The 21876-nt window shown below is 44.7% G+C and overlaps 1 protein-coding gene and 1 long non-coding RNA gene across 4 annotated transcripts; one reads left to right on the top strand and one right to left on the bottom strand.

Annotated features, from left to right (window-relative positions):
* The first annotated feature begins 1611 nt into the window (after window positions 1-1611).
* nr4a2a (nuclear receptor subfamily 4, group A, member 2a) lies at window positions 1612-6249 on the top strand. Of its 3 annotated transcripts, XM_057048419.1 has the most exons (9): window positions 1612-1778; window positions 2191-2292; window positions 2476-3347; window positions 3709-3838; window positions 3980-4143; window positions 4515-4717; window positions 4878-5056; window positions 5133-5297; window positions 5872-6249. In XM_057048419.1, the coding sequence occupies exons 3-9, from the start codon at window positions 2478-2480 to the stop codon at window positions 5943-5945; spliced, it is 1785 nt and encodes a 594-aa protein (XP_056904399.1). In that variant the 5' UTR covers window positions 1612-1778; window positions 2191-2292; window positions 2476-2477; the 3' UTR covers window positions 5946-6249. The 3 variants fall into 3 exon arrangements, with proteins under 3 accessions (XP_056904399.1, XP_056904382.1, XP_056904390.1); XM_057048402.1 differs by having other exon boundaries at window positions 5133-6249; XM_057048410.1 differs by having other exon boundaries at window positions 2176-2292; window positions 5133-6249.
* Window positions 6250-14107: 7858 nt separating this feature from the next.
* On the bottom strand, window positions 14108-17581 carry LOC130534390 (uncharacterized). The gene is made up of 2 exons (XR_008952895.1): window positions 17338-17581; window positions 14108-14370 (listed from the first exon to the last, which is right to left on the bottom strand). It is a non-coding gene; the product is annotated as an uncharacterized LOC130534390 (long non-coding RNA).
* Between the last annotated feature and the right edge of the window lie 4295 nt (window positions 17582-21876).

The raw sequence follows: 21876 nt of genomic DNA, 5'->3' as shown, positions 1-21876 counted from the left end.
AGGAATTACAAACGGAGCCGGTGCTGTTGGCTAGGCATTGGGACGGTGCCAGTGCATGCATCCTCAATTTCTGTCCACACGAAAAAAAACCAAAAAACGGTGGTTTAAAAGGATTCACTTTCACATCACTGTCAATTAAAGGGGCCAAATGGGAAGTTAATTACTCTTCAGTAAATGGTCAATTAAGATGCTAATTATGTTTTCAATCCAAATTCTAGTTGGTAAATTATTATCAGAAAATCACACAGCGTCCTGACATGCCTTTACTAGTCTGAATCTTGCCACCATTATGAAACCATGTTCAATAATGTCTTCAGCAGCGACACTAACTGAATCCTTTTGGTGTTTGAGGTGTTTGTGTGCTTTGATATCTCACTTGAAAATGCCTGGGCGTGACCACACGGCCTTGATGGGGTTACAGGTTAATTACCGAGGTTAATTGAGAGAAACAGACTGGCTGGTGTGCGGCTGGTGAACAATAGTGTCCTCTAGAGGTGAGCGTAACCACCATATACAGTTTGTTTATCACGCCACTCCTTTATCTGGATGTTCGGCAATATAGAGCAGCCAAAAGCGCCTTTCCCTGCACAAGTGCGTGTGGGCGTGCATGTGTTCGCGTTCCCATCTATGCATGAAGACAAAAAAGTAGTAAGATAAAACTCTTTGCTACCATATGCTGCTGTAAGATTGTGCTGAGATCAGTTACCCCGCCGCTGCAGAACAATAAGTCCAAAATATTATTTCGGCCACTGCGTCAGCTTCAGCGTTCTCTGCGTCACCCTCCATTCTGCCTGCTCCTATCACGTTTCCCTCTCAGGGGACTAAATCGCCTTCCCTTCTTGACAACTGGCTGGAGGCCGACTAATTACCCCCCACCCACCCTGCTCCAGAGGCTCCCACATACGGAAATTCGCGGCCCACCCCGCGCACCCAAACCCATCTGAGGTCTAAATTTGGAACACAATTGAAATACAGGAATCCTGTCGTAAGAATAATCCCGACCCCCGCCTCATTAGGCCCATTTCACACGAGCCCAGTGAGTCAGATGTATCAGTCCGACCGAGGCGCAACTGATCGTGCCAGTGCGCGCTCGTGTCATCAACCACAACGGGATTAACGCACCTGATATTAGTCTGCAGAGCTGTTTCTGTTTGATATCTGCTGTAATGCTGAGTTCACCATCACATATTCTGCAGTCATTGTCTTACTTCCGTCGTGCGTAAAAAAAGAACACAAAGACCAAAGTTGATTACGTTATATCACCATCGGCTCAGGGTTTTAATGAGCAGAAACTTCGCACATATGTGAAATTACACGGAAAATAAGATGAATTAAAAACTCCAAACAAGAGCTGACTCGAATTCTCTGAGTACATGAAGTGAGCGCGGAGCGAGTGTTGCGCTGCACTCCATCTCTGCTCCAATCCATGTGGGAAACAACACAGACCACATACCACAAGACAAACGCAGGCTACTCACCAGAAAAAAATGAGGCTGGAGAATGTTCCCAAGCGGATTGGTCGTCGCCGGTGTCGACGCCGATGACGTCGTGCCGCGAAGCACGTGGGCCACGGTAGCCGGAGCTCACATAAACAAAGCCACATTGGCCAGTCTGGGTAGTCGAAGCTCGCGTCGCTGTCAGTGCACAGAGTTACGCGGTTTGCCTGCCTGGCATTGTTGGGTACCGGCGCTCATGGTTTGGAGCTTTTACCGAAATTGATGACCCCCCACTGCATGCTTATTGCATGGATTGAAAGTCACGATCCTGATGTGATAAAGGTACGATTGCTCCTTTTCTTTATTTATGACGCGCAATCTCGCCGTGTGCCTTTGCGCTTTTGAGCCTTCTCTTCTTGTTTTATTTTTGATTACGTGGTTTTATCTAGAGCAGAACGTTAGTGAGACCAGGCAGATCTGTGCGCGCTGCGGGTCTTTAAAGGATAGTTGGCTCTGATTTCCAGACAAGTTGCCGTCTCCGCAAAGTTGGACACGGGGTAAAGATCCAACACCTTCAATAATAGAGAAACACTAATAGTGTTTTCTTTCTATATTCTAATTTATTTTGAGAATTTCTTCAAAGCGTCCAAACAAGGCGTGGGGTTTGTTTTAATGACCGTGCAGTTTCAATGTCTTCCGAGAGATGACTTTAATTTCAGATTTATAGTAAATGTCACAGTGGTGTGTTTTATAGGGGAAGATCCAGAAAAGAGGCGCATTCTTGAATCCTGACACCCTAACAACTGCTGGCAATACCCGATTCAAGTGTCACCGAAAAACTGTCAGAAGACTTGAGGTAGGATTTCAAAAAAAATATTAACAAACGCAAAACTGTTAGTGGATTCCACATCGCTTTAGTATAAAGCTAAACATTTCTTAAAACACATCTCAGAGCACATCCACGCCGTGTGCGCATCACAATTCAAACTTTTCTCCTCGCCGTGTGAACATTTATTGAAGCAATTCTGCTGTTTTCCAGCCATGCCCTGCGTTCAGGCTCAGTATGGATCATCACCTCAAGGAGCTAGTCCTGCTTCCCAGAGCTACAGCTACCACACCGCGGGAGAGTACAGCTGCGACTTCCTAACCCCCGAGTTTGTTAAGTTTAGCATGGACTTGACCAACACTGAGATCACAGCCACGACTTCTCTCCCGAGTTTCAGCACATTCATGGACAACTATAACACCGGTTACGACGTCAAACCGCCCTGTCTCTATCAGGTGCCGCATTCTGGAGAGCAGTCCTCGATCAAGGTGGAGGACGTCCAGATGCACAGCTACCATCAGCAGGGTCACCTGCCTCCCCAGTCGGAAGAAATGATGGCTCACTCTGGGCCTATGTACTTCAAACCCTCCTCGCCTCATGCCCCGAGCACGCCAAACTTCCAGGTTCAGCCTAATCACATGTGGGAGGACCCTGGCTCTCTCCACACTTTCCATCAAAACTATGTGGCGGCCACGTCTCACATGATGGACCAGCGAAAGAATCCGGTATCGCGGCTTTCGCTCTTCTCCTTCAAGCAGTCCCCGCCCGGCACTCCCGTTTCCAGCTGTCAGATGCGGTTCGACGGGCCGCTGCACGTCTCCATGAACCACGACAACCCCGGCGTGCACCGCGGCCTGGACGGTCAGAGCTTTGCGGTGCCCAGCGCCATCCGGAAGCAGGCTGGTCTGGCCTTCCCTCACTCCCTGCAGCTCGGACACGGGCACCAGCTGGTGGACAGCCAAGTGCCATCGCCCCCGTCCCGAGGATCTCCGTCTAACGAGGGCGTGTGCGCGGTATGTGGAGACAACGCAGCCTGCCAGCATTATGGAGTGAGAACCTGCGAGGGCTGCAAAGGATTTTTCAAGGTGGGCTGAGATGACAGCAGCCATGAAAGAGCTGTACTGTTAGGAGAGATGTTTGACTTATTACACCTACCGCGTATTGTATTATTACACCTACCGCGGATTTAGGAATTGAATAAAAAGACTCATTTGAGAAAATTTGATTCCCTCTGCGGACTGCTCGGAACATTGCTGCTACACACCCCCAGCAACCACGAATAAGTCTACCTGACGGAAACAATTACAAACATACTGCTGATCTTTAATGCAATATCTGAATATTTGCTGCCTATAATTATGCAGAATAGCGTCACGACAAAATATTTTCCACCACTTGTTTAGAAATCTTTGGGCCAGCGTTGACAGTGGTTCTTTTTTTTTGCAGCGCACCGTCCAGAAAAACGCAAAATACGTCTGTTTAGCAAATAAAAACTGTCCTGTTGACAAACGCAGAAGAAACCGCTGCCAGTTCTGCCGCTTCCAGAAGTGCCTTGTTGTCGGAATGGTGAGAGAAGGTAAGCCTTCAATTCATTTGGATCATTTATATTTCAGCCACATGACGGCAGAGCGCCTGTCACTGAAGCCATAATTCATATTACGCACCACCAGTTGGATGTATATGAATGATTTATTTTGAACTTTTTTTCTAAATCGAGTTGTCCGAACGGATAGTCTCAAAGGTCGGAGAGGACGCCTCCCATCCAAACCCAAAAGTCCCCAGGAGCCTTCTCCACCCTCGCCGCCGGTGAGCCTCATAAGCGCGCTCGTCAGGGCCCATGTGGACTCCAATCCATCCATGTCTGCCTTGGACTACTCCAGAGTAAGCGCAAGATAAAACACACGCGCGCACACACGGAGAAGAAAAGAAAGAAATTTGTTTCATTCCGTTTGAAAACAGGATTGATGGCCCTTTTAATTGAACCCGTCTTTCAGCGAACTATTTAATGTCATGAAAGTTTTCCCAAATGTCTCATTGGATTCGCGGCGTCGCGGGCGTTTAATGTCGCACATTTCTCATAAGTAAATTAAGTTGAAATAGAGAACTTGATAAAAAAAAAAAAAGAAGACGTGGTTTTAATAGAAAAAGAAGGAGCCTTTCCGTCTTAGAAAAAAATGCTAGGAACATTTGCAATTTCACGGATTATATATTTTAAAGGACCTCATTAAGACGCCGTTTAAATGAAATTCCAGTTCCAGGCTAGCCCTGACTACCAAATGGCTGGAGACAACACTCAACACATCCAGCAGTTCTACGACCTGCTGACGGGCTCCATGGAGATCATCCGGGGCTGGGCGGAGAAGATTCCCGGCTTCTCTGACCTGCCGAAGCAGGACCAGGATCTGCTCTTTGAATCGGCCTTCCTGGAGGTTTTCGTGCTGCGGCTCTCGTACAGGTGAGCCAGACGATGATTAAACAAAACTATCAAGTGGTTGCGTAATTATAATCTCAGCCCTTCAAGCTTCATTGCTCAGAGTTTTATTAGCTGCCGAATAATAATAATAAAGCCGTTTAACTGCTGAGCCTAATTAACGACGTTTTCTCTTTAATTGCAGGTCCAACCCGATAGAAGGCAAACTTATTTTTTGTAATGGAGTGGTGTTGCACAGGCTACAGTGCGTGCGCGGGTTTGGCGAGTGGGTGGACGCGATCGTGGAGTTTTCGTCCAGTCTGCAGAGCATGAGCATCGACATCTCAGCCTTCTCCTGCATCGCAGCCCTGGCCATGGTAACAGGTGCGTAAAATCATCCGCAAACATAGGATTTAAAGGGGGATTCAATTCATTTCATGCGTTTCTGTTTCAATTGCAGAGCGACACGGGCTGAAGGAGCCCAAGAGAGTCGAGGATCTCCAAAACAAGATCGTCAACTGCCTCAAAGATCAAGTGACATTCAATGGCGGCGGATTGAATCGTCCCAACTACCTGTCAAAACTCTTGGGAAAGCTCCCTGAACTGCGCACACTATGTACTCAAGGTCTGCAGCGTATCTTTTACCTAAAACTAGAAGATCTAGTCCCTCCGCCAGCAATAATTGACAAACTGTTCCTCGACACCCTTCCCTTCTGAGTCCGGCTCGGCGGGAGAGACCTGCGACGAACTTCCAAAAAAAGACTGTTTTGAGTCCGACTTTGGCAGATTTTTCCTTTTTTAAAAACAAAAACAAAACAATATCCGAACATTTACAAGCGCCGGTAGGCCAATAAACCCCCCCCCCCCCCTTAAATAATGAAAGAAGGAAGAAAAATAACAAGAACTGAAAGTTCGATCATTTAAGTCATTCGGCCAAACGAGTCGAAGGGCTCAGCTAAGGAAGTGAACCTGTCCCCACTGTTTATTTAACATTACTGACCACGGTTCTGCATACTCAGATGTAATAAATTCCATTTATATATAGATATATGAGAACACAAAGGAGCGCGCGCACACACTTACACTGTACATTATTATAGATAATGATGGGTTTATAACGTGTAAAAAGTTTGTTACAATGAGAAGATTTAATTTTCCTTTCCTTTCTTTTCTGATTCGTGCCTCTGTGTTTCTGACAGGATCCCCCCCAAAGTCTCCAGAAAAGATTACGCATGTTCTGGGTTCAGTTCCTTTCTTCTCTTTTCTTTTATAGGCACTTGCTGAGGTGATGTCTATATATGATATATACCGGACACTATGTAGTCTGCTAGATTTGATACAGATTCGTAGTTAAGGCACTCCTTTTATGTATGACGCATATGTGGAAAAATATCTCACGTGTATAAAAAAAAAATAATGAGGGACCCATGGTGTTTGTAAAACTGTCAGACATTCCTTGTTTGTATGTGCTGTAAGTATTGTTGCTGTTCAATATAAACGTTTCTATATATTTATTATTTCTATTGCCGAGAGCTACACTAAGCATGGTGCAATTTAAACGATCTCCAACCACCCAAGTTTCTGCTGAGCCCGTTGTCTATGTTCCATGTCCTCGAAACGGCTGCAGGTAGTTTTGGGTTAACGCGTCCGGAACTGGGAAAGTGCCAGTATCCCGGGTGGGCGACGCAGGCCCACGTCTTTGACATCACGCTGTGCTTCTACCACAACTTCTGTAACGCATTTTGGTGCCGAATTCAAACACTTTAGAGAGAAAGAATTATTTAATGTTTACAAATAAAACGTACAAATCTATTCTTTTCTAGGTAATTTTTCTTAAATCAATCGGTCTTTTTAATCACATCCGTCTGATTGGTGCATGGCAAATTCAAACTTACCTTAATTAGTCTTTAGTTTCAAAAATGTTTTAATATATATAGAGATTTTTTTTTCCAAATACCGCCATCAGTCATGTGATTTTCCCAAACTTTCTAATTTTGGAAAATTAAACCCGGGCCACCAGTAAAAAAGTAAAAACCGTCGTAATAACATCAGGCCTAATGCCTGCTTTATTTAGTGGTTATAGTGTTGTGATATAAACATACACCGTACACAAGGATCATTTCCATAATCAGAACTTTACTTCAGGTGAAATTCCTGAAACGCCCTCACACTCCCCCCGACACGTCTCGTTATATTTCTAACATTTAATATGTAAAAATAGATGTGACAGTTTCGGTCTTGATTCATTTCATTTGGTCTATTTTGAAATCCCGGAATTAACTCGACGATTGATTAAATCTAAAAGTTTATCTTCTTCACCTCAGTCCCGAAAATTTACATTTTAAAAATAGCAAAAACTTTTTCCTATGTTCCGACGGTGTAATAAAACCGCGCTGGAGAGAGAAGCTCTTTTTTCCCCTTTGCTGTGACAATTAATTCAAATATATTCCCTCTCTATTTCTATGGATACACAGATGCCTTCGCGCCGTCTGATCAAATAAATTACTGTTCCTTTGCCGACGTTACACCAGACCATAATATTCAATTCCAACACATCTCAAAATCTCAACTGTTGCTAAAATCCAGCGGAAATTATTCCCTCGCGAATCTTGATTTTCAGGATGAGATATGGATCATGGTTGCGCGCAGGCGGCACCTTCTCATCATCATCATCATCATCATCATCATCATCATCATCATCATCATCATCACCATCATCATCATCATCACGCTGCATCTGTGCGTTCATCTAACGTGCATCAGACCGGTGGGATGATGACCAAACATTCTGAAAATGAAAAGACAAAAGTAAGAGTTGCTTTAGTGCTTTATTAAGAGCGTCATCTCAACCCCCGGAGAGTCGTGGCGATCACGTTCACTCGGATAAAAAGTTCTGTTTAATGTAGGCAAAATCGATTGAGAAGAGGATAAAAAAAAATATCTGGCCACCTTTGCTTATCCGTGTCCCTGAAATGATCGCCGTCCGGAGACGCGCGTCAGAGAGGCGGCGGCTGTGTGCGCGCAACAGAGCCGCGCCGCTGTCACAAGCGCTTCTTTTCACTCCGTCAGAACGGAGAAGTGACGCGGGGCTGTGAGGCATGTCTGCGACTTATCCGCGCTGATTCCACATTTATCACATGATCGAGATGAAGGGAACAGCTTATTTTGAGAAATATTAGCAGCAGGCAATAAATTGTCTAAATAATTAGATCTTCACTGTAAAGTGCTAATTCCAAGGCAAATTGGGATTACACTCAGAACCAGTTTGCTGACATTTAACGGCTCTACTGAAAGGCTGCACTACAATGTCACAAGTTCTTTCTATTGACTCAAAGTACAGTTAGGTTTAAAACATGTCTGTCATCACACAATGGATCATGGCACAAGCAGCGGCTTGTGCCAGTGTCTGGGCATGATTATGTGTGCTGGAGGACTGGAGTGTGCATTCATTAACAGCCCATAACTTCATTTTTCTTGTCCTCCACTGGCAGTGGATGGAGAGAGAAAAATCATCAGCCTGGCAACAAGGAGAGCGGCTTCTGACAAAGAGCCAAATAATGAAGCTTCCCATCCGAACCATTAGATGTGACCACATGCAGATGCTGCACACTGCGATGATCAGGGATTATGATGCATGCACAGCTGCACATTGCAGCACTTCTGCCTCAGTCAGGGATGTAAGCTGACAGGCTTCCACACATGTTGCACGGTGGGTTAAGGGTGCCGCAGCTCCGCCATGGGTGCGTTTGGTTCGCTGTCTCCATGCCGATATTATCTGGAACCTGTGCATTATGTGAGCCGTGCACGTTTTCCACTGCTCATTTCCTGAAAATCCACAAATCTGATTTGGTTTTTATTGTTGTCCTGACAGGAGGATGCGATTAGAGTAGAAAGAGCGATGTTAGACATGCTTTTCTTTTGACAAAACATATCAACTTTTTGAATTCCACACATGGGAGAGAAGATGGTAGCAAAATTCTGCTCTTTGTTTTTCACATTCACACATCTTGTTGATCTTTATCATTTCAAATTCCACCCTTTTGTTCTACCTCACCGCCCCCCATGCTCTCCATGTTACCTTTCCCTCCTTTCAGGCAGGCCGCCGCTCGGCCGCGGCAGTAAAACACACTGATTACACAACTTGTGAAGCTCATGGCCCTTCCCGACTCTCGCTCCAAACAAAATGAATGAATAATGAGCTGAGCAGCGGCTCTCTTTGGATACCACCACCTATAGTTGTATTACTGTGACTATTTGATTTACCATATTGAAATGCCGATGATCGTCCAATAAATAATGCAAAAAGCAGATTTCCAGGTGGCGAGGCAGGGAGGGAAAAGCACCTTGCATATAGATGGAAGCCAGCCGTGTCTGTCCCTCTCAGCCTGTGGCCCAGAGCAGCTTTATCATTCATAGGGCTAAACAGACAATCAATTCAGCAGCCATGTATGAGGGATGAAGGGATGCGACAAGCTGTGAATGATGAGGAGCCAAAAATCAAAGGCCTCACTCCTTCTTAGCTCTAATGGCCATTACCAGCCCAGACAGCACCACTAAAATGAGGTTAATCATTCGCACGGATCCTTTCAAAGAAGACTGACTGGCCCTGATGCCTCGTCAGATCACTCATAAATATTTACCTCGTATTAAACAGCTGTGTACGCTCCGTTATTGCACATTGATTTTCGACGGGCGCCATCAAATCACTGTTTCAACAGTGGCCGCCCAGACCGCCAGCGCGGAGCAGTCGTGCTAACTACAAGAAATTAATAATTCAATGAAGGCGGCGCGAGCTTATGTTGGACAGCAGATCGGCTTGCTGTGGGAAATGATAGATTTAGAGATTTTAGTGTTATCGAATGGGTGCAAACCACAAGAGTTGGAGTCGGGTTTTCCCTGCTGACAATGGGTGGACGCAGCTGGAATTAAAGAGGCCAACGGTTTGAGTGTACGGCCACAGAATGTATCAGTATTGAACACGCAGGCCGGCTCCTTTGACCTTATTGACAAAATGAAATCGGGAATTTCCTTGATAGAATGAGTTAATGTTTCCTCGGGCAGACACGTTTCCGATTCAATTAGTTTTAATGAAGCCGGTGCTCAGTGGTTACTGAAGTAGAAAAAACAGGCATAAATGCCTGATGGTAATGGAGGACACATTAAAGCACGAGGGATCGGACACACGGTGCATGTTTCCAAGTGGTGAAAAATGCCCCTATCAGACTGGTTGGAGCCAGCAGGATGCAGTGAATTGTATGAGTCTCAAATGATGCATTAGTTCTCTAGGGCGAGGCGTGAGGGCACTGGGCGATCACACTGTAAAAACTCACGGCTTCCAATGACGCGTGCATCATGCAGTCAGGAGCATCAGGCCTCTCTGAGAATCACAGCACACCTTCCATCAGCATTAGCATCCCATTCAGTCGTGATATTCAGAACACTGTTAGTGTTAATACGCATTTTTTATTAAAAAAAACAAAGCAAGCAGTGTGCTTGTTTACACCTTCCTGTATGATGGTGTGCCTAAACGCAGGGCTGCAGACGCTCCCTCCCATCTGATGTCAGTGTGTAAAATGTCAGCACGGTCGAGCGCACTGGCTCGCTTCCCACAAGAATATGCCCTCATCCTGTGTTATGGTTTTTGCTGCTCCTCCATGTGAAGGGAAACACATTAAACACACCCATGCACATGTAATCGGTGCAAGGTTCGGGTCAAATTGTATGTGTGCGCGCGTGTGTCTTACTTGATAAACACCGCAGGTACATTCATTCCTTTTTCTATCTTGGTTGCTGAATTAATGTTGATAAAAAAGCAGGTTTAGGTTTAGAGGATGTTGTTGTAGCCAAGACCTTCAGGTACTGACCCAGCGGTATAGAACCCATGTCTGCTCCATCATACACACAATTAAAGAAGACCCAAGGCAGAACCGTCACTGTCAAAGGCTTCAGTCGAGACACACTTAGAGACAGTTTGCACCAAGGTTAAAACTATAGTGTTTCCTGGAAACACCTAAAAAAGGCAACACGTCTCGGTACTTTAAGGCTCCGGGGTACAAAGGCCCTTTTATGTGTTTACTAGCTGTAATGGTAAATGTTATGTTTTATATAATATCAATAAATGATGGGACCCCCTTTAAACCCTGCTGCTGTATAGATTTAAAATACTAAAACTCCTGTAATTTTCCAAATCGACAGACACAACAGGGATGCAGTACCTCCATAAATCCCAGGGCAGTGTGGAGTAAAAGTCGCCCATCAGTTCAAACAACACAGCCAAATAACTGCAAAGAAGAATCATTTGGCAAAAGAAGGAATTACTCTGAGGTAAGTTGTGCAGAGGGAAGCGCTGGGTGGAGAGCAGGTAGAATGTGGAGGTGAGCTGTGCAGCTTCAAATTAAAGGTGGACGACTGGAGAAGACTGGATGGAGTCGACCACAAGTCACATGACAAACTGGCGGTGCTGCTGAAGGCCCTCTAGTGGATGAATTGTTGAAAATATGTGTGACAACACTCATGCCCTACTGAAAGGTTATATATATGAATGCATGTAAAAGCAACATAAATAAGCTGACAAGGTGATGCATTTTTGAAGATTCAAGTCTTTAATGCTCACTTTTCTCAAATAGGGTTTCATGCTGTTGTTTTATACTTAAAATTTAAAAAATGTCTGAATTTCTGTTAGACAAATAGAGAATTCTGCAAAAGGTATGGCATTTAAATCATTTTAAAGCTTCAACATCTGGTTTCTAATGTTATGGCTATAAAATGATTCAAGTGCAGCAATGTTTTGCTGTTAAAAAAAATATATATATATATATATATATATATATATATTATATATATATATATATATATAAATCTGTTTTTACAAACCCTGTACCAAAATAAAATTCTCCCCCACCCCTACCTGCAGGCAGCTGTGCTTCTTTTGTTACTATAGGTTATCTACTAATCCAAGCATTTATAAATACTTACAAAAAAGAAAGCTACATGTGCTCATTTTGATCAAGTATCCATTTTACACATCCAGAATAAGTACACATTTATTTTGAGAGGGTAGAATTGTTCCTTCTTCAGGGGTCAAGAGGGAAGAGGGTCGTATGATGTGTGTCAGACAAAAGAGAGTGGGGGAGGGGTGTGTGTGTGTGTGTGGGGGGGGGGGGGGGGGGTGGAGGGGGGACAGTGGAGATGCAGCCCAGGCTCCCACACAGCTTTGTCGTATCAGTGGGAGATTAGGAACACACACATGTCAAGCCAGACAGAGGCTGCTGCAGCGATGCACCTGCCAGCCCTCCATGCACCGAACCTTCGTGCAAACAGGAAAACACACACACATTTTATATACTTTATTAATGCATGTGTGCAAACTGGGTGATGATATTGGCGAGTACAGTAACTCGTCACAGCAGAGGAATAAACGATGCGAGTGTATCGCAATCAGAGCGAGTCAGAAATATCAAAGACCTGAAAAGGTTGAGATGAGGGAAAAGTGGATATTTTAGATGAAAAGTCAGATGAGAGATGGTTGCTATCAGGCAGAGAAAAGAGAGAGGGGAGCCTCAAAGAGATTCATCTCCACCAGGATTCAAGGTCATCCAACCTAGTCATCCTACAAGAGCTTGAAAAATATGGAGTGAAGACTGAAGATATTCTTCCCCACCAAAAAGGAATGCTCCGACTGAAGAGAATCACTGACCTTCAAACAAGCTCTCTATCCATATAGAGTAGGCAAAGACATGCACAATCCATCAAAAATGCACATGAACTTTCCCTCTTCAAATAGTTCCCGCTTGAATAGCAGTCAATGGATCAACTATGAATATTGCATGCACGGAAGTATGGGGGATCAGATTGAATTCACTGTGAAAAGAAAAACAAAAAACAAACCGGCGGTATTAGAATATCCCTCCGCAAGAATAAAAAAAAGTGAGTTTTAAAAAGCTGTCTTTGTGCAAACTGTGGAAGAAAAGCTTCCAAAGAAGTCACATTTACCGCAGCCTCTTTCCCGGAATGGTAAAATTGGTGTTAATTTTCATCCTCCTTTTGATTGGATGGACCTGCCCGCCTCGTGCACGACATGGCTACCACAGGTCAGCGGCTGGTGCAGCGTAGCATGAAACAAACAAATAGAAAAAGGCACCTCGTGGCACTCGGCTCCCACCAAAACCCGGCTGACGGCGAGGCTCCGGCAATAATAACTAGTACCTCCTAACCAAAAAAAAAGAAATAAAGAAAAAATGGAGGAGGAGTGCTGGGAAAGGGCAAAGTAATTCAGAGCTGGACAAAACTGGAAGGCAAAGAGAGCTTTTGCAGCCATCGGTCAAATACATAAAGATTTTAAAAATGCAATTTCCAGGATGCAGGCGCTCATATTAGACCCTTTTCTTTGATTTAGCATTGACAAAGTAAAACCCCCAAATAGCCGTATGTGATCTATACATCACAACTGATAAATAACACTTAAATCTTTGACCAAAACTGCCGGCTGGCAACTTTGATGGTGCTTGATGGTGCCATTAAACCCATTATTTCTGCTCCTGCTAAATAATAATTTACTACTTCTAAGATGACCCAACAACATTTTTAATGAGGGTTGATTTAAGATTATTCACAAATCACTTCATTTTAAAAAAATTTAAAATAGAGCAAAATGGGAAAAAAATGGCTCCGCACGGTTTTGTTTTAAGACAGGTTGGTACATGAGAAACGAATTATATAAAAAGGGGAAGTAGGAGGGTTATGAGGCAGAGGGGCAGGAGAGGGGAATGCCAACCCGATCATCCTTTGATAAGACAGAGAAAATAAGTCTGATTATCACAGCAGCTGGGAGCGTTAAACAGACAGTCGGGAGTCATCTCAAAACTCTGGAGGAAAGAAGCAAGACAAGAGGTCACAATTATGCCCCACGCGTGGCGCTCCCCTCCTCCTCATGAAGTCCTCTAATATATTCGGTTAGTTCCTGTATAGCACGAAGGGGAAATTCTAATTAAAGGGTGGGGGAATTTTGACGCGTGTGAGGCAGAGATCAATATTTAGCACCGTAATCAGCCGTTCCTGATGTCTTGACAATGTCACTGGGAGCAGAGCGCAGCTCTCCATTAGAGGGCTTTGGAAGGAGAGGGCCAAAGTCCCATCATGCATCAAAGCCAGCCGTGCCTCCGGTGCGCCATTTTGCCTTGCTTTTTATCTTCATTCATCCTTCTAAAGGAGAAAAGTGAACTCTGTCAGGCTGGTTGGTGATGGGGGTGCAGAGAAAGTGGAATGGAAAGGAAGAGAAATGTCACAGAGGGCACGCGCTAGATCAGGAAGAAGTGCAGCTGTCAGGACTGTGGAGTGCAGGATGATTGTGGAGTACACAGATCTGGGCCCGGCCTACGGACCGATTTCACTCAGACAAACACTTTAAAAAAACAATAGAAAAAAATATCACACAGGTGGGGAAAAAAGGGTTTTACTGGAATACCTGGCCTCAGGTTGTATTAATGTATTACAAATGTTCCTTTGTCAAAATTGGAAACAGTACTCTGAAACATGAGTGTCGCATTACTAATTAATTAGAAACACATTGAATTATCTAGCTTCAAATTTGAAATTGTCTGTAACTTCTTAAAGTCTGTCATATGCTAAACACCCTGGTGTGGTGATCAGGTGACGATCATGACTGACAGGAAGTGACGTCCTAAAAGTGGTGGTGTTGCCTGTGTAGAAACAGAAAGGAAGGAGCTGTTTTTGTGCATAACAAAGTTAACATTTAACAGTTTAATATCAGATCCTGTATTTCATTTAACCTGGTCTGACCACAGTTCCTGACGAATGTTTTAAAAGGCAACTTTGAGTTGTGAGCAGTAAAAACGATTGGTCATTTTTAAATAAAAAACACATTTATCACTAAGAAACAACGTGAGGAATAAGAAACAATACAAATGTTTGACACTTGGTCTGTGATATAACTAATCATTTTCCTTTATATCATGTATGATCTGTATGTGTGTGAGTATGTGTGTGATCTCTAGGGTGTGAGTGAAGGTGTGTGCGCGCGCGGGCGTGTGTGTGTGTGTGCGTGCGTGTGCCCTGTGATGGTCTGGCGGGTTGAGGGTATATTTATACCCCTGGGAGATGGGTGGGTTGATGGATGGATGGATGGATGGATGGATGGATGGATGGATGGATGGATGGATGGATGGATGGATGGATGGATGGATGGATGGATGGACGGATGGATAAATGAAATATCACGGTGACGCGAGGAGAGTAGAAATAACACACATACATGTGAAAGTTGCTGACGAAGAACTTAAATGATCTTCATATTACTCTCACATCAGCTGTCTGCAGAATTCTTCGGCTGGAGAATGATCACGTGTGCACTGAAATAAACAGTCAGCTACGATAAACAGTCAGCTAAGATAAACAGTCAGCTACGATGGCGACTGTTTATTCGGATGATAAATGCACTGTGGCACAAAAATATTATTATATGAAGCCAAACATTCTACCAGATTCTATCTGCTAACTGCGGCTTTTAAGGGCTGTGCCTCTGTCAAAATTACAATTGCTATATTGATTTTCTAAACAGACTGACGAGGTGCACATACACGTGCACGCATACACACAAGTGCTTCCAACATCTGTGCGAACAAGGCCGCCCCGCTGACACAGATAGTGACCGCTGACTCAGTATCGGGAACATGGTGTTGTTTCCAGAGGGCAAGAGGAGAGGGCGAGGGGGCCCGCGGAGGTGCGTGCAAGCGTGTATGCATGTGTGTAAATGCAAGTGAGTGGGGGGGGGGGGGGTGGCCCAGTCCAGTCTAGGGTGTCCCCTGTCTCCACATGTCAGCCCGTCTCCTTGTTCTTGCGTGTCACTGACACACACGTGGGTACTCATCAACCCAAGTTGCTCCAATTAACGGCTGTCCCACTGCGCTGTCCGTTGGGTGGTGAGCAAGCCTGGGTGACAAGATATGGTCCAGGAACTGTCTCTCCGGTGACATCAGGAAGGAATTTTAAGAGGGAAAAGTGATGCAAACACACACCACCTCATGCTGCGCCCAGATAGGTAGATAACAAAGAGTCCAGCGAATGAGTGGCAGAGGGGAAGGCATCGAGGATTCTCTAATTACTCGCTGCAATCTATCTAAGTCAGCGGCTTTCTAATTTGATTTATCAGAATGCATGAAATCCCTCGGAATAATGCCCTTATTAGAAGGACGGAATTGACGGGGGCACAAGAGGTCTGCCGAGAGGAGGAGGAGAGCAGAGATTTAAGCATCAATTACAGTCAAAAGGAGAATTAATAGTTATTAATCCACAAACATGGCTATCGTTTCCCCTGCTCCCTCTACGCCGCTTGGAGATACTCACACTGGCAAAAACACGCAGGCATCGACCAAAAAGTGCACAACCATAAATGTTCTCTAATGGAAGATGGAAACATGCACACAAAAAGAGAGCAAATGTAAAAACGGAAGGGTGAATATGACTGTCTCACTGGAATGTAGGAGCAGGAGAGAGGCATAAATATCTGCAGCTCACTGGTAGATCAAAGATCTTTAACTCCTTAACGAAATTTTTGACTGACAAATTCAATTGTTGTCAGTCTTCCAGGGCCCTCAATGTAATATGTGTATTTTGATTTGATTTCCCGGCAAATACATACATATACATATTGTTTATTTGGTTAGAGTTAAAAAAGGAAATCAATACTTATATCAGTGCTTTGTCATTCCTAAATGCATCATGAAATAGCAAGATATCCCTCTAATTGGATCCAAGCAAACCACAGAGATTGTTAATTTTGTGCTATTACGCTTTTGCAACATTTACAACGTCTTTCTTTTAGCATGTTGATGACTCTTGTTTGTCCCTTGTATGGGAAAAGAACATTTTATATATCTAAAAATTGAATTTAGAAAGGGCAATTGCTGAACAAATAACAATAAATCAAAGATGAAGCTACCTCTGGGTTTAGTAATTGAAACTATGGAGGGATAAGCTTGAATTATTCGGAAAAACAGAGGAATCGTTTAATATATGAGGGATATCTTACAGTGCAAATATGCAAAGTTGGAGTGATTCTTCCAGTCATTCTAATTAATTCTATAAGAGCCAGCCCTGGAGAGAGACAAGGCCAGATCACACACAGAGGAGCAAAAGGACGGCTTGTCATGTTAAACAATTTAAAGAGCTCTGAAGACAGCAGCGCTGCATTAGGTGACACTCTATTCTGAGTTGTATGTTAAATTTTTTTATTTTCCCCTTCAGTTAAAGGATCGCTGAGTGGCTGGAAAGAGAACGCCAGTGTGCTGTTGCGTCGCTGTCAGTCAGACGGCAGCAGTATTTAGACAGGGAGCTGAGAGGTCTGCTGCACTGCCAGCTCCTGCCTTTTAAACAGCCCTTTCCTTAGAGAGACAGCTTAGCGCCTAGTGCCAGTCAACCTCTCCAGCCCCGCCGTGCACCCCACCCCCACCCCCAGGCGCACGTGCATGTGCACCGATAGCCTTTTCAATATAGAACAATTCTGTGGAGGAGGACTGATCGTGTACGGTCAGACCTAAACCCACATTGTAATGGGTCCCCCCCCCTCCTGCCCCCCCAACAAAGTGCAGCGAAAACCGTCCGGACAGCAGATTCATCAGCATTACTTGAATGGAGGAACAAGCTCATACAGCATTACTGGGCTGACAGCAGAGATGAATCAGGGCAACTGGGCGCAACGGGGATCCTCGCAGACCTTCAGTCGTGGCTTGTGGGAAAGACTGAAGGATGGGGCGAGGCTGTGGAGATAAGGCATCACGTCCTGTCCGCGCCTCATATTATGATGCTGTCCTGTAGAGTGTCCGGGACAATACTGTGTTAGCTGCCAGAGCGCTGTTGACATCGCTGACAAAACGGCGGCGGTGTCAGGCAGTCACTCACACTTCCACCGGGCGTCTGTCATCATGCTCAGGCGGTCAGGCAGCGACACCTTTTCACGTGAATGAAGATTCTCCAGTGACTGACAAAAAATAGTGGATGGCCTTTAAAGAGAGGGGAGGAAGAAAGACACAGTAAGAATAGCACCTCTCCTCAAAAGGAGAGGCTTATAATTTGCAATAATGGCACACCACTAGCTCTCAGAGAGAAAATTACAGGAAAAAGCCGATCTGAAATATCCTTTTAACTGGCAGAAACACATCCATTGTAGACAGAAGTCTTGTTTACTTGGTAAAATGGCATCAATTAGAAGAGGATGGCAAAATTAGCATATTCCCTTAATGGACTGGCCTTTCTTGTGCACCGCTCTCTCACTGATTGTATGGAAGGGACATGTTAAGGGAGACTGGGAAAAGGTCAGGTGTCTGCAACACTCAGGTGTTCATATTTTTCACCAAACAGTTGTGCATTCTCCACGGCTATTGTCATGTTACCGCGCTGCATTCCAGTATGAAGGGGAAATCTTATTTCAAATTATTGTGGGAAAACAAATCAGTTATTCTGACAGTTCGGAGGCAAAGATCCTCGTCGACAGCGTTTGAAATATTCCTTATTTCTGCCGAAACTGGAATAATTCCAACAGTCGATCAGTCGTCAATGTAGATCAAGAAACGCACTTTGCAAAATGGGATTCGTTCATGTGAAACCATGTTAAAAGCTGGGAAGCATTAAAAAAACAACCTGAATCTAACTGGCGCTTTGCTGACTGATTTCCATTAACCCAGCGGTACTTTTTAAATGTTTGAATAAAAAGAAATCGGCAAAGAAATCTCAATATCCTCTCCTAATCGCTTGGATTTGTCGGTTTGTTTTCATCATGAACGCCCGGTCATCACTCTGAAAGCTTGTTAATTGTAAAAAATGATACTTCCTCATCAGTGCTGCAGTGCATTTCTGCAGAAGGTCTCGCCTCCTCCCAGCCGGGCCCACGCCGCAGACTACAAATTCTCCAGCCCACCGCTCCCCACCCCCCCTCGTGCCTCTGCTCCCAGCACCCCAAATTGACTGGTCTTGCACAGTTGCAGCTGAACAAGAAAGGGATTGCTAGTGTCAAGACACAGTTTACAAATATGACATCTCCTCTGCCGTGGCTGGAAATATGAAATATTGATTTATGTGCAGTAAAAGGTCTTATAAAAATGATCACATACACATGAGGGATTAATGCGCAGAAGATCAATAGAAATTTCATTCTTGACACTAGACTGTCACCTATGGTGAAATGCTAAAATAAAGAAATCAATATTATCTATGAAATGTCAAATTTATTATAATTATGTGGATGAAAGCTGGCCAAGTGGCTCCCAGGGGGCTGAGAGGGATAGGGTACCGCTCTCAAGCATCCCTCACGTCCCGCCTTCTCAGGCTGCCAATTTTTGAGAGCAATATTGGTGTAAAGGGTTCTCACCCGTTATGTATGGTCTTGTAGTAGCAAATTCCTCCAGGAATATTTAACTGCAGTGAGACGGACAATGAAGGGAGCTGTGGTTCATAGCCTGCAGGTTGCGTGGTTAACAGCTGTTAGCTTTGGCACGTGTGCTGCGACTCTGCCCTCTCCACTCGAACCCGTTCGGCAGCTGCCGCGACACTGACGAGTCACAGACCGGCAAAGTGGCGCTCCTCGGCGTGCACCCCAACGATGACGCATTCTGTCTGGCTTCGTATTGATTCTTACGCAATCACGCTGATTTGCTTTTTGCCGCAGACATATTTTAATAGGAAGCCACCACGGTCAGCGTTTTCATGAATAAAAATGCTCAGACCTCATTTCTGTGCGACTGCTACAAAAGTTTCTCCACGTTCTTCAACTTTCCGGGTGTTCTCGAACTGCTCACAGCCTTTAATACGCATTTGCATTTAAACTAAGAGCTATTTGTGTTCATTCACTTGTTTTCCATGTCTAATTAATATCCTTTGAATGTGTGGGGATCAATTTATTTAATCAATGTTGGGTAGTGCCTCTGGCCTTCTAAAGGTCACTTAGATATGGAATGGGAACTCATCAGATCACAAAGGAGGGGTGGGGGAGCCGCGGCAATTTGAATGTAGTCGGCAAACTTTGCATGTGTGAGCGCACATTTTTGAAATGCTACAGAAAATGATGTTTGGTTCCTTCTTTCTTATTTCAGGTGGCCTCCTTTTTCTTTTTTTCCACAGGTCCACTGTACACACCAGAGAGTGGCAGCTGTGTAATCCCTTTAACAACCGATGGGGCTATTAAATGAACCGGCAGCGCAGCTGCAAATAGCCAATAAAGCCGGCACAATATCATCCCTATTAAACAGTAATCTTGGCAGGCTTAAGAAGTCCTCTGAAAAATGGGAGGAAAACCATAACTAAATGTAATCAAGCAAAACATTAGGGATTTTCCAGAGGGGAAAAAAGCCAAACAATCTCTACAGTAGCTTACATGAAAGATGAGCCTCACACACTTCACGACCCCTTCAGGTGACCACGGTTTGCTGCCTTATCACAGATACAGACGCATACAACAACTAAAAAAAAAATTGAGGCTGTCAATCGAAGCAATTTATCGCCACAGATATTAACACAGAAAGGGGAAACGGGAAAAATAACAAATTGTGCGGTTACATTTTAAAAGTGGCCAAATCGAATTCATAAGATCACAATTTGAGAGATAGAACCCAGTTTACCCCCCCCCCATCCTTTCACCGGCTTATGTGCTCTGTCAGATGAAAGTGGATGGAGAGCTGCTGTTGATGGAGCCTTTGAGCCCGGCAGAGGAGGCAGCGCAGCCTCTTGAAGGGGAGCCGGGGACAGCGATAACCACGGAGGCCGCGGGAGCTCCCTCCTCTGCCGGGGGAAGGTGTCCCAACTTATCAGAGTCTGCACGCGGGGAATGATTACCCCTCCGCCGGACCGATTACTGCTGGCTCTCTGGGTCAAAAGCAGGCCAGGATGAAAGAGACAACTGAAGCCTCCTATCCTGCCGCCAATCATCCATTAGCACTCAGAGCGAGGGGCTTGTCTATCCTCCCACCCCCTATCTCCGCACCCCCCACCACCACCACCACCACCACCACTTGTCAGTCTAGTGCATAAGAAAGAGGTAATAGGAGACGAGCCTCTCACTGTCACACCGGTGTCACAGAGGATAGCGCGGGGGCCTGCAGAGGTAATTTATGGATCTGAGCACAAGCGCTTCCTCCACATATTATTTATTCATTTGAATTTATTTAATAACAACCATCGTCATCTGCAGGGCGAGGCAAAGTGTTTACACTATTGATGTATGGTATATATGCTGATCCACTCACATGAATAAGAATGTGGGGAAGAGCCGGAAGCATTAAACATGTCAAATAACAAACACCAGGCGAGTCTGCGGCGTTGGCTCACAACATTCGAACCTTATTGGAACAGTGTCCAGAATTAGACCACATTCACAGTTCAGGAACGCCGTCTTCTCTGGGATTGTCATTAGCCTGAATCTCCTCCACTCCCTGCAGGGCGACTCTGTTTCAGGTCTTCTCCAGCTGATGTCACGTCACAGATGGACAATAGGCCGGTAGAGCACGGCTGACCAGACCGACCCCTGCCTGCAACGGCACAAACCTCCAGATTAAGGTCAGCACATCAGTCAGGTCCCTCTCACTCCTCTCTGCCAAGTATTGGGGTGGGGGGGGCAGTCAGAGACAATTGCCAGTAACGTGGCCGATGAGCACGTGTAAAAACATGTGTCCCTTTCTTTCAGGTCAGCGTGCAGGTCTGTACAACACAAGAGAATGATGCCTTGTTCAGAAATCTCAATCATGTATTTCCAGTGACCCATCTATTTGCTGATATGGAGAGCTGGGTCCCAGTGGGGGGTACTACAGGCCTGTCCTGCGAAACAAAGAGCCCACACTGTCATGTTTAGGGCACATCCACTCAGAGACTCGCAGAAAACAGCCTGGAGACAGACGATAACAGTGATTAAACGTATTGTTTATTATAGGAGAGGCAGAAGGCTTTACAGAAGAATGTGAAGGAAACATCAGGTGTAATAAAATGAAGAATACCAACGCACATCTTATAAAATCACAATGTGCTTTCTGATAAAATTACAGTTTGCTATAAGTTTTAAACAAAACAACCCACCCATGAGGATAGAGTTGAGAAAGATACTGAGATCTCAACCTGTTATTGGCTATGATAGTGTTTAAAGTCTGGCACAATTTGTGTGGTTTCTTTAAGGAGCTAAAATGTGCAACACAAGCCTCCCCTGAATA

The sequence above is a fragment of the Takifugu flavidus genome, chromosome 1 (genome assembly GCF_003711565.1).
Source record: "Takifugu flavidus isolate HTHZ2018 chromosome 1, ASM371156v2, whole genome shotgun sequence".
Classification (NCBI taxonomy): Eukaryota; Metazoa; Chordata; class Actinopteri; order Tetraodontiformes; family Tetraodontidae; genus Takifugu; species Takifugu flavidus.
Note: the sequence above shows the minus strand (reverse complement) of the source record. Positions and strands in the feature narration are given on the sequence as shown.

Excerpts from the sequence above, each read along its gene's own strand:
- nr4a2a (XM_057048402.1), top strand. The coding sequence starts at position 2,478 with ATGCCCTGCGTTCAGGCTCAGTATGGATCATCACCTCAAGGAGCTAGT. Across the intron at positions 3,839-3,979 it reads TGTCGGAATGGTGAGAGAAG|TTGTCCGAACGGATAGTCTC; the intron begins GTAAGCCTTCAA and ends TTCTAAATCGAG. Across the intron at positions 4,144-4,514 it reads CTGCCTTGGACTACTCCAGA|TTCCAGGCTAGCCCTGACTA; the intron begins GTAAGCGCAAGA and ends ATGAAATTCCAG.